The 13,698-nt window shown below is 26.3% G+C and overlaps 1 protein-coding gene across 1 annotated transcript in view; it reads left to right on the top strand.

Annotated features, from left to right (window-relative positions):
- LOC123005457 (U8-agatoxin-Ao1a-like) overlaps window positions 1-11,182 on the top strand; it is a 14,952-nt gene extending 3,770 nt beyond the window's left edge. The window contains exons 2-3 of the mRNA XM_044399225.1: window positions 6,462-6,531; window positions 10,328-11,182. Of these exons, the coding sequence (XP_044255160.1) occupies window positions 6,462-6,531; window positions 10,328-10,463 (206 nt within the window). The 3' untranslated portion in view covers window positions 10,464-11,182. The remainder of the gene's footprint in view (window positions 1-6,461; window positions 6,532-10,327) is intronic.
- Window positions 11,183-13,698: the final 2,516 nt, after the last annotated feature.

Consider the following 13,698-nt stretch of genomic DNA (forward strand, 5'->3'; position numbering starts at 1 on the left):
TTCTTAAATTTTACAAGTTCACTTTTTTCTGGGGTCTAAAAATGCAGTGAACATTGGGAATTTATGATTATTTTTAGTGGTTTACATTATTAAAAGACTTCATTAGTTTTTTTAAAAAAAAAAAATTTGAAATTAAAGTGGATCAAAAAATCTGTTTTATTGTATATTATTCTTCAAATATTTGTAAATCTAGTAGTCGTAATTCATAAGATATTGAAAAACAACTTGCTAAACATTTGTTAAGTGTAATTATGTTAAAAACCAGAAAAAACTAGTAATTTATGAAAAAATCAAATATAATACAGGGTGACTATAAGTGATTGTGATTTTTTGGCAACAAATTTCAAATTTTAATTTAGCAACTTTTTGTTGCCAACGACATCTCAATTTTTATATTTTGTCTTTATTTATAATAAAAACATTTTGCTGAACGGTGAAACAAATTTGAAATTTTAATTTGACAACTTTGACTTTTAAAAATCCTAAACTCCAAAGTGTTTTTGATTTATTTTTTTTGAAAATGTTTACAACACAAAGGTTTAATTTTTTTTAACAATAATTATTATATACTAATTTTGTTTTTCGATAAACAGGGTGAATATAAATGATTGTGATTTTCGGCGTCTGGTTCACAACTTTAAAATTTTATTGACTACAAATTTCAGACGGCGTTACATTTTTACATACGATTAGAAAAATTATTAATAATTTAGTAGTAGAAAAAAAATCCCAATATATTTTAGAAAATCCTTAGGATAATTCAGCAAACCATAAGTCTTAAAAATCAATACGAGATGAACAGTTTCAATATTTAAGACGATTTTGAATAAATAAAAAATTATAAATAAATTAAAACATTTAGTCTCCTTTTTTTCAAATCCTAAACCATGAAGACTTTTTTAATTTTCTTAAAATTTTAAAAAACATTTTTTTTCTTAAATTACAATTTCTATATTTTAATTTTGTTTTTTAATAAACAGGGTCAACGTAAATGATTGTGATTTTTGGCGTCTGGTTGACAACTTTGAAATTTTAATTTGCCAACTTTGACTACAAATTTCAGACGTTACATTTTTACAAACGATTAGAAAAATTATCAATAATTCAGTATTGCTTTCTTTGTCACAATCATTTATACTCACCCGGTAGATTACGGCTCTAATAAATATTTTAAATGAGTAAAAAAAACAAAAAAAGCAACATTAGAACTAAAAAAAAATTATAAACAAAGTGGCTGTAAATCATGTGATTTTTTGACTATAAATTCAAACGTCACATTTTTATAAACGATTAAAAAATTATTAATAATTCAGTTTGTTCATTAATTAAACTAAATAAATAATTAAAATGAGTAAAAAAACTGAACAAAATCAATGTTTCCTGACTGAAAAAATTGATTCGACAAAAAAAGACTATATCAAGTGTAAAATTAATTTATCATTTATCAAAAATGTGAGTTTTGGATCTTGAGAATGTAATTTTTAATAGAGACAAAAAAAATTCATTTGAGTTTTAAAACGCACAAATAACGTTTTCTTCCACAAATAAAGATTGCGAGTTGATAAAAAAATTAAAAACAATCTGATAAATTCAAGGTGCCTGTGAGTTTATAATTTTCAGGCATTTAAAATGTTTTCATAAAACACAAAACAGAGATTTGTTAACAGAATTAGACAAATGTGAGTTAATTTTTTGTATTTTTTTTACAACAAAAGTAATTAAATGTTGATCTACTGACATGACTGTTGGCATGGATAAGCTATCATTTTCAACCAAAACCTTAAGAAATAATAACGAAAAATGACATGCTGCAAGTTAGACACGAGAAATATTTCCACAACTTTAATTCTCTGAAAAGTTTTCAGACTGCGATCTAAAGTTGTGAAAGTTAAGACATTTAATCCCACATTTGAGCACTACATATTTGTATTTTAGTAATTTCCGTTATAAGATTTCCGTTTAAGATGAAAATAGAAACCCGTTGGTGGAATCAACAAATATTTTCTTTAAGTTTTGAAACTGTCAGATTTCTCAAGAGAATAGTTAACCCAGTTTTCATACCCTAACAACGACATAAAGGGAGATTTATCAACATTTTAAAACATTCATTTACTTTATGTTAAATTGCAAATAAAACTTTAGTAGTTTTATCTTTTGAGCCAGCTCCCAAAAGAGTAAAAAGCTCAACTTTTTTGCGCAAAACCGTTCAATTTAGTGTTTCCGACGGCGATATTTTAATTCATTTCATTTTTGCGTAAAATTTGAAGCGATTTATGAATCCACCGAGAATATATCCCGTTTGATTTAGCCCACAAGCATTAAAATTACCATTTCTTTCATACACTAGAGGAAAATTTTCAAATCTAAATTGCAGATTACTCCACTTCAGGCAGTGCTGAAACTTTCATCGGACACAACTAACTACACTTGAAAACGGCGGCAAATTAATTTAAATTTGTGGTTTTAAATGCAAAACGTGAAAAATTCACTCGTCAAATTCTTTCAGTAATTCTATTTAAAGCTCTGAAATTAATACCACTGCTACTCTTTTATAACAAATCAATTAAACCTTTTATTATCGAGCGTTAAATTTCCGAAGTGGAAGTCCCACTTTTTTCACAAAAACTCGTAAATATCCTCGCTTGACAATCATTTTTATTACCCTTTTAACTCTCTAATGATGGGAAAAATCGTAATTTTTTTACTGTGGCATTATTAACAAACCCCATATTATTACTAAGTGCTTAAAGGATTTATTTTTTCAAAAACTTGACTCAAATTTTTGATTTTTATTGAGTTTTGCAAGTGGCAATCATGATATATTATACAGGGAGTTAAAAAAAGATTGTAAAATATGACAGGAGGTAATAGTATGGACAAAAACAAACAAAAAATTCTTAATAAACATGGGTCAGCAAAGTAACGGTTTCGGAGATATCGAAAATTATTCGTTTTTTGAAACATTTATTTACAATCTGTTTAAACAAGAAAGAGAAGCTTCTAGTTTAAATTGTACCAAAGCCGTTACTTTGCGGACTTTTTTGTTTATTTTGGTCTATACTATTACCTCCTTAAATATTTTACAATCTTTTTTTAAAACTCTGTATGTAGAAATGAATTCTGACCATTATTTTAATTTTGGAAAATCATTCTTTTAACATTTTTAACATTTTTGTACTACGAAAATATGAAAATGCAGTACCTTGATATATGATTTGATAAAAAAAATATGTTTTAATAAAAAAAATGATCAAATTCAAATAGTCTTAACTTTGTTGTTTAAATACAACAGTATCAATTTTTTCCCTTTTTTTTTTCATTTTATCCCAATTCTTTTTGTGGAAAATCTACCTAAAGCTAGTAGTTTAGAAAATATTTATTGTTTAAGAATATACATCAAATTTAACAAATTATATTAAAAGTAAAAATAAAATCATTGTTTTCTGTTACATGTTTTTTATTAATTTTTTCCAGTTTTTTAAAAATGGAACAATAAATTCAATACAGAAGTTAATGAAATTCTAACTACAAAAAAGGTTTAAAAAACAATGAAGTTGAAAAGGTACAATATTTATAACAGATAGTTGAAAGAAACATAAAAAAAACAATAAAAAATATAAAAAATTCAAAAAAACGTAAATAAAGACAAGACATAAGAAACCAAAATATTGAAAACGAATAAAAATAAACCATAACAAGAAAAAAACAGAAAAAAATATTTGCCTAGAGTTGTAGAGCACAGGTAAACAAAAATATTCGAAAAAAAAAAGACAAAATAACAAAAGTCGATAAAATAGTCAAAAAAAGTTTGAAACACTGACTAGAAAACCAGAAAAAAATAAAGTAAAAATTTAAAAACATAAAGAAGTAAATTTATTAAACACAGAAAACGAAGAAAAGAAAAACAAGAAAAAAGTTGCAAAAACTGAAGAACAATATAAATTATATTTTACAGTAAAAAAAATTGTTAATTTCATCAATTGAAATTCGCATTCGCTTCAATTTTAAATAATCGGTCTTTTACAATCTTCTTTTAACACCCTGTATGTAGAAATGAATTCTGACATTTATTTTAATTTTGGAAAATCAATCTTAGCATTTTTGTACTATAAAAATAAGAAAATACAGTGCCTTGATCTATGATTTGAAAAAAAAAATTATGTGTTAATTAAAAAATATATCAAATTCTAATATTTTCAAATAGTCTTAACTTTGTTGTTTTGTAAATACAGTATCGGTTTTTTACTTTTTTTTTCATTTTATCCAAATTTTATTTGTGGAAAATGTACCTAAAGCTAGTAGTTCAGAAAATATTTATTGTTTAAGAAACGAAGAATCAAATTTAACAAATTATAATAAAAGTAAAAATAAAATAATTGTTTTGTGTTACAACACGTTTTTTATTAATTTTTTCCAGTTTTTTAAAAATGGAACAAGTTAATGAAATTCTAACGATACAAAAGGTTTAAAAAACAATGAGGTTGAAAAGGTACAGAGAAAATATTTATAAAAAATAGTTGAAAGAAACATAAAAAACAATAAAAAAGTATATAAAATTCAAAGAAAAAGACATAAGAAACACAAATAATGAAAACGAATAAAACCATAACAAAGAAAAAAACAGAAAAAATATCTACCTAAAGTTATAGAACACAGGTAAACAACAAAAACAAAATAATGAAAGTCGATAAAATAGTCAAAAAAAGGTTAAAACACTGACTAGAAAACCAGAAAAAATACAGTAAAAATCCAAAAACATAAGGAAATAAATTTATTAAACACAGAAAACGAAGAAAAGAAAAACAAGAAAAAAGTTGCAAAAATTGAAGAACAATAAATTGTATTTTACAGTAAAAAAATTGTTAATTTGATCAATTGAAATTCGCATTCGCTTCAATTTTAAACAATCGGTCTCTGACTTAGATTCTAGCACTTTTGTATATTACCTTGTTTGATAAAAAAATTATTAATATTAATATTATATTTTCAAATAATCTTAAATTTGTATAACAAATAACATACTATTTTATTCGCTAACGTATTCAGATCGAAAGTAAAAAGCAAGTAAATGAACAAAATAACCAGGACGCTTTGCAAGTAATGAAATCATAACAACGCGTCAGAATTTGTGGAAAGTGTTTATTAATATGACTAGTGCAGTTAGTAGTGCAAAATAAAAAATTACTGAAGCAGTAAAAAAGCAGGACAACGTAAATGTCAATATTATGGAAAAAGTAAAAACATAGGAGCAAAAATAGAATTTTTACTCCATGCCTGAAAGGTGAAACTTTTACTTGACATTTAGTCATAAAAGTGGTCACTTTTATACATTTTTATCACTCTAAACTCGATCACATTTCTATGGCACTTTGATTTTCATTAATTATTATTTTCTTGTGTAAATAGATTTCAGTTATGACAAGCTTCCTGAAACACAATGCAATCAGCCAAATGTTCACATTTGCATCGAATGACAAGCACATTTCTGAAACTGAAATTGTGGTACAAGCCTTAATTAATTTGCAACTGAGAGAAGCGATTTTCATGAATTTAATTAAGACGCCAGTTCAAGGATAATTCAACTTGTTATCTCATGTCAATAAAACAATACAAATATTGTTGCGTTCCCTGTCAGGCGTGTAAATAAATGAAAACACAAGAAATTGTGGACATTTTGTGCAAGGTTAGATAAATAATCTCGAAATTTATTGACTCGTTTTTTTTAACTTTACTTTTCTCCACAATATTTTCTAGTTGGTTTCCCTCCGCGATAACATAATCATCACTAATGCAATTATTAAAACGTGATCAAAAGAAAAAAAATTACAGTTGGTTTCCTGCTGAGTAAATATTTTCTTCGATGAGATAATAAATTCGAATCGAAGCGAACAAATAAAACAACAAGAGGATTATTTCAGCGATTGTGCTACAAACATATTTTTTCATGAGAATTCATTAAGTCTGAAGTTTTTAATTAAATGGCTGAAACCTTATTGAATTTATTGATTAGATGGAAACTTTCCTTATGACAAGCTTTGCTTGTGAGCTTACATAATTTTTTGCCTGGTCAAACTGAGCCTGAAAATGCCTGAAAATACCGTTATGGAAATAATTAAGCTGTGTAAGTCGGACACAAACCGAGATTATATCTTGCTTTCAGCAAAGTTAATTACTCTCTTTTCTCTAATTGTTAAAAAAAATTCATAAACTTCACTCTAAAGTTTTATTTATTGTGCTAGCAAGTTACAAGGACTTTGTAAAGTTTCAAACTTAATTACAGCTATAAATCTTGATTTGAAAACGTGTAAAGCGGCTGAAAAGTTGTTTTTTTTTCAGGAAAATTGTGCAAACGTTGTGACAATTTTTTCGTTTCGTCCCACTCGCCCTTTGATTTGCATAATTGGGCGCGTCTGATGTTTGTGTTAAAATTTTCAGGAATTACAAGTTTCAGTTTGTTTCAGACGAAGGTCTGCCATCAGACGACGACTACACGGAAAATGCCATCGATCGCTTGTTACAATCTGCTCAGAAGTGAGTATAATTACCTTTAAAATGCCTGTTGTTTTAGACAGCTTTTTAAATTGATTTCTCCTCTCCACAATCGCTAATTAAACTTCGTGAATTTTATTATGTATTATTAGAGATTTAATTGCTATTTTAACTCACAATGCAGCTTCGTACTCGACTTAATTAATGTTGTCAGGCTAGAGAGTTTTTAATTAAATATTCTAAAATGCACAATGAGGAAAATGGGGCTTAATGTAGATAGCTACTTTGGGGCTTTAACGAAACGAGATGAGACACTTTTAAACAAGATGAGAAAGAATCTACTCCGGACTCGAGTTGTGGCGCAATTTCCAATGTTTTAAGACTTTCTATCAATATTATAATGAAAAAAAAGAAACGAAAGCGAATTTGAAGTAAATTACAAAATTACGTTTTTTATTTGATATGCCTTTTTTTTTCTTTTCAAAATTTTCTCAAATACAATTTTACTTATTCCGGTCGTTACTATTAAAAAAACATTAAAATATAATTATGTTAAAAAATCAAAAAAAAAACAAGTGATTTGTGAAATAATTGTGAAATAATCAAAGCAATTGGGAACGTAAAAAAAATAATTTGTCAACTTTATATAATTTATATAATTCATTGTTTTTAGAGACATGCCAACTTAGTTCCAAAATCACAAATTACTCTGATTGGAAATTTAGTTAGAAACATTCATTATATACCACTTTTAATATTAAATTTTAAATTTTTCTTAACGAGAAATTTTTTTTCTTGGTTATAAACCTCTAGAAATCCCAATAAATTCTTATAATTTTAAGTATAAACAGGGTGAATGTAAATGAGACATTTAAAATTTTATATTCTTCAGTGTTGCCAACTTTGTTTCAAAGTCATAAGCTACTCTGATTGAAAATTTTATTAGACATATATTTTTTTTAACGAGAAGAGATTAATTTAGAAATCTCAATAAATCGTTATAATTCCTAGAAAATTACAACAAATCCCTTAAAAAAACAATACGAGATATACAGTTTTAATATGTAAGACGATTTAGTAGAATAAATAAAGAGTTGTAAATAAATCAATGATTGAAAGTTTTTGTTTTTTCTTAAAAATTTTAAAGTACACACAATTTTTGATTATTTTTCTTGAAAATGTTTATAAACAAACAACACACACATTTAATGTTAATTTAGTTTTTGATAAACAGGTTGAATGTAAATGATTGTGATTTTTGGCGTCTGGTTGGCAACTTTAAAATTTAATTATTTGGCATCTTTGACTACCAAATTTAGACGTTAAATTTTTACAGACGATTAAAAGAATTATCAATTATTCAGTATTGATTTCTTTGTCACAATCATTTATAGTCACCTGATAGATTAATTCAACTTCACGGTTCAAGTAAATAATTAAAATGAGTACTAAAAACGAAGGATTGAAACTAAAAAAGTCATAAAAAGTAAAAAAAAGTTTGATAAAATTAGTTAAAAAATTAGAAAAAAGCAGTAATTTATAAAAATTAATTGAATATTAAATTACAACTTTTTCTAGAAAGAAACCCCAATAAATCCTAGAAAATCTTGTAATGTAATTCTTAGGAAAATTCAACAAACTCTAAGTCTTAAAAAACAGTACAAGATTACCTGTTTCAATATTTAAGACGATTTTGAATAAATTAAATATATTTAAAATTTTTGTTTCCTTTTTTAAAATTCTAAACCATGAAGAGTTATTAATTTTCTTGAAATTATTTATAAACAAACCACAAACGTTTAACTTTTTTCTTAAACAATAATTTCTATATTTTAATTTTGCTTTTTTAATAAACAGGGTGACTATAAATGATTGTGATTTATGCGTCCGGTCAGCAACTTTAAAAATGTTACTTTGTTAACTTTGACTATAAAATTTAAATTTCACTTTATCATAGACGGTACAAAAATCATCATTAATTATATTCTACAGTGTTGCCAACTTAGTTTTAAAATTACAAGCCACTCTGATTGGAAATGCAATTAGAGGCATACATTATACCATTTTTAATATTAGATTTTATGTTTTCTTAAGAAGAAAAGATTTTTTCTAGGTTATATATTTTTAGAAATCCCAATAAATTCTAAAAAATCCTTATAATTCCTAGGAAAATTCAATTAACCATAAGTCTTATAATAAAGCAGTTTGAGATAAACAATTTTAATGTTCAAGTCGATTTAGAATTAAGAGAGAGTTTTAATTTATAAATAAAACAATGTTTTTGTTTCTTTTTTAAAGATTCTAAACTACGAAAAGTTTTTTATTAATTTTCTTCAAAATGTTTATAAACAAACAAAGGTTTTAAAAAAATAATTTCTATATTTTAATTTTGTTGCTTAATAAACAGGGTGAAAGTAAATGATTGTGATTTTTGGCGTCTGTTGGCATTTTTAAATGTCAATTTGGCAACTTTGTCTATAAAATTTAGACGTCACATTTTTATAGACAATTACAAAAATTATTAATAATAATTTATTGTTATTAGAAACATCTCAAATTTTATATTCTACAATGTTGCCAACTTATTTTTAAAGTCAGATGCCACTCTCGAAATTTCATTAGAGATATTCATTATTAATTCTAATAAATTTAATATTTTTCTTAACGAGAAAAAATTTTAATTAACAACAATGTGAAAGAATGTGAAACTTTTTGTTTTTTTTTTTCATTCTAAACTACAGAATTTTTTATTAATTTTCTTGAAAATGTTTATTAACAAAACAAACGTTTCAATTTTTTTAAACAATAATTTCTATATTTTAATTTTGATTGTTAATAAACAGGGTGATTATAAATGATTGTGATTTTTTACGTTAGGTTGGCAACAAATTTGAAACTTTAATTTGTCAACTTTGACTATGAAATTTAAACGTCACATTTTTATAGGCAGTTAGAAAAATCATTAATAATTCGTTGTTGCCAGAGACATGTCAAATTGTATATTCCACAGTGTTACCAACTTAGTTTTAAAATTATAAGCCACTTTGATTGAAAATTAATTAGGGACATACATTATACCACTTATTAGAAACGTCTCAAATTTTATATTCTACAATGTTGTCAACTTATTTTCAAAGTCAGATGCCACTCTCGAAATTTAATTAGAGATATTCATTATTAATTCTAATAAATTTTTCATTTTTCTTAACGAGAGGCGATTTTTTCCTGGTAAGAACGTTTAGAAATTCTAGAAAATCCTTATTATTTATGGGATAATTCAACAAATCCTAAGCTTTTAATATTCAAAACGATTTAGAATAAATAAAGAGATATCAGTCAATATTTGAAACTTTTTTTTAATTCTAAATTACGAGTTTTTGATAAATTTTTTCGAAAATTTTTATAAACAAACAACACAAACGTTTAATTGTTTTTTTAAACAATCCTTTCTATATTTTAATTTTGTTTCTTAATAAACAGGGTAACTGTAAATGATTGTCATTTTTAAGTCCGGATTTTTAAAAAATTCTAAACTATGTAAAATTTTAATTTCTAAACCATCTCTAACTCCGACCGGAAATTCGCTGATCGAATCGAAAATCGACACTCGTGAAATTGCTATTGACAGTAAACTAATTTTGCCTCTATTTGATTTTCTTGTAGTTTTGCTTAAAAATGGTGTAAAAATTAGAAAAATCTTTGTAACCACATCACCGATTTTGTTATTTGGCTGTAGGAGTCGTTGTGTTGCGTGTTAGAGTAGAGAGTAATTGTTCGATGTGGTTGTAAGCGATTTCTAATTTCCTTGCAGACGTTCTTCCTTAATTTACCTTTTCAGACGAGCCTGTGTGAGAAGAGGTGGGAACTGCGACCATCGACCCAACGACTGCTGTTACAACAGCTCGTGTAGATGCAACTTGTGGGGCTCTAATTGCAGATGTCAACGAATGGGGCTGTTCCAGAAATGGGGCTAAATCCCGACCCAATCCACCGGTCTCAAAGGGCGCCCGCCGGCGAATTATTTTCCTTAAGAAAAGAACTGATTTTTGTATTGATTGCAGAGGCCCGGCGGCCCCCTTTGAGACTTTTTCTCCTCAAAAAATCGACAATTGGCGCGTTTTACGGATACGATTAATGCATGGTTTAAGTTCCTTTGGTTTTGTTTCGTCGAACCCAAACATTGCTTTGTAAAGTCGATAATAATTAAAACAATAAAAAAAACACAAATTACAATTTATTTTTGATACGCTTTTTCCATTTGGGTTTCACTGATGTTGTCATCGAGATCTTTTGACAACGATGAAGGAATTTCTGTGTGCGAAAATTCAAATTCGGCGCAAATTTCGAAGTGCGGCGAGCGACATCTGGCGGTGATTTGGTTCGAATTCGTAGTTTATGCCGAATTTTCAATCAGCTGCTCTCCCATTAAAGGTTTTTCCAGCCACACCCTTAATGGGAATGCATGACTGACTAGATTATCTTAGGTAATTTCTATAATATGACACTATATTGTAATTATGTATGTATGTATAGATGTAATGTCATTAAGGCGACATCTGTGGCGCTAGTGATACAGCCGCAGATTCAAGCGCCATCTAACATTGTTGTTAGTGATTTGAATCCTATATAAATATGTTTCTATGTGAAAGGGTACAACATTCAAATGATTCTGTCAATACTAAATATATCAATTGGCCTAAACCACGACTTTCATTCTCCCACTCTCCCCTACACTCGATCAGTGTCAAGTGCTGAAAAGACAAACAACGCTTCATTAATTTTCAGTAATGAACAACAAGCTCGCAAACTTGAACCGTTTCATGAAAAAAAACTGAAAAGTGATCAATCACACGTGTTGCTAGCAATTGACCAATAAATTGAGCTGAAATTTGGATTATTAAATGCGTTTCAGCTGTGAATTGCATAATAAATAACCAAGGCGCAACACCAGGCCCGAAAATAAAATTTTACTTAAACTCAGTCAGACGATTTAAAATAAATAGTTTTAATTTATAAATAAAACAATGTTTTTGTTTCCTTTCAAAATGTTTATAAACAAACTAGTTTTTTAAAAATAATTTCTATATTTTAATTTTGTTGTTTAATAAACAGGGTGAATGTAAATGATTTTGATTTTTGCATCTCTAAATGTCAATTTGGGAACTTTGCCTATAACATTTAAACGTCATTTTTATAGACGATTACAAAAATCATTAATAACAATTTATTGTTACTACAATGTTGCCAACTTATTTTCAAAGTCAGATGCCACTCTCGAAATTTAATTAGAGATATTCATTATTAATTCTAATAAATGTTATATTTTTCTTAACGAGATTTTAATTAACAAATCAGTGTGAAACTCTTTGGTTTTTTTAATTCTAAACTTCAAAGTTTTTTATTAATTTTCTTGGAAATTTGAAAAAACCGTTTCATGAAAAAAAAACTGAAAAGTGATCAATCACACGTGTTGCTAGCTATTGACCAATAAATTTAAGCTGGAATTTGGATTATTAAATCCGTTTCGGCTGTGAATTGCATAATAAATAACCAAGGCGCAACACCAGGCCTGAAAATAAAATTTTACTTAAATTCAGTCAGACGATGTAGAATAAATAAAGTTTTAATTTAAATAAAACAATGTTTTTGTTTAAAAAATAATTTCTATATTTTAATTTTGTTGTTTAATAAACAGGGTGAATGTAAATGATTGTGATTTTTGGCGTCTGTTGGCATCTTTAAATGTCAATTTGGCAACTTTGCCTATAAAATTTAAACGTCATTTTTATAGACGATTACAAGAATCATTAATATTAATTTATTGTTACTAGAAACATCTCAAATTTTATATTCTACAATGTTGCCAACTTATTTTCAAAGTCAGATGCCACTCTCGAAATTTAATTATTCTAATAAATGTTATATTTTTCTTAACGAGATTTTAATTAACAAATCAGTGTGAAACTCTTTGGTTTTTTTAATTCTAAACTACAGAGTTTTTTATTAATTTTCTTGGAAATTTGAACAAACCGTTTCTTGAAAAAAAAACTGAAAAGTGATCAATCACACGTGTTGCTAGCAATTGACCAATAAATTTAAGCTGGAATTTGGATTATTAAATCCGTTTCAGCTGTGAATTGCATAATAAATAACCAAGGCGCAACACCAGGCCTGAAAATAAAATTTTACTTCAATTCAGTGAAACTTATTTCTGCAATAAAGTAAAACTTATCGTTGAGTTTAAATATAATTATGTTAAAAAATTCAAATAAAATAAGTAATTTATGATTATGGAAAATAATGGAACCTAATACCGGGTGACTATAAATGATTGTGATTTTTGACGTCAAGTTGGCAACTTCATAAATTTTAATTTGACTATGAAATTCAAACGTCACATTTTTATAGGCGGTTAGAAAAAGCATTAAATTTTATATTCTACAGTGTTGCCAACTTAGTTCCAAAATCACAAGCCACTGAGATTGAAAATTTATATTTTTTTTTATCTTTTAGAAATCCCAATAAACCCTCATCCTTGTAATTCCTAGGAAAATTTAACAAATTCTAAGTCTTCGAGAAGTAATCCAAGATAAACAGTTTTTATATTCAAGACGATTTAAAACAACTAAAAATTATAAACAAATCAATGTAAAACTTTGTTTTTTATTATTCCAAATTACGAGTTTTTTATTAATTTTCTTGAAAATGTTTATAAGTAAAACACAAACATTTGAATTTCCTTAAACAATAATTTTTATATTCTAATTTTGTTTCTTAATCAACAGGGTGACTGTAAATGATTGTGATTTTTGGCATGTAGTTGGCAAATTTAAAATTTTAATGACTACAAAATTAGATGTTAAATTTTTACAGACAATTGAAAAAATTAACCATAATTCAGTATTGATTTTTTTGTCACAATCATTTTTAGTCACCCGGTAGATTAATTTAACTTAACGGTTCAAGTAATTAATTAAAATGAGTAAAAATATACTAAAAGCGAAACATTGAAACTAAAAAATCATAAAAGGTATAAAAAGAATAAACTTTAGTATACAGTTTGTTAAAATTAGTAAAATTAGCTAAAAAATTAGAAAAAAGCAGTTATTTACATATAAAAAATAATTAACTTTTTCTAGGTTATAAATCTTTAGAAATTCCAATAAATCCTAGAAAATCCTTATAATTCTTAGGAAAATTCAACAAACT

The sequence above is a fragment of the Tribolium madens genome, unplaced genomic scaffold (genome assembly GCF_015345945.1).
Source record: "Tribolium madens isolate multiple individuals breed KSU strain unplaced genomic scaffold, Tmad_KSU_1.1 Scaffold_20;HRSCAF=117;Tcas5.2_LG4, whole genome shotgun sequence".
NCBI lineage: Eukaryota > Metazoa > Arthropoda > Insecta > Coleoptera > Tenebrionidae > Tribolium > Tribolium madens.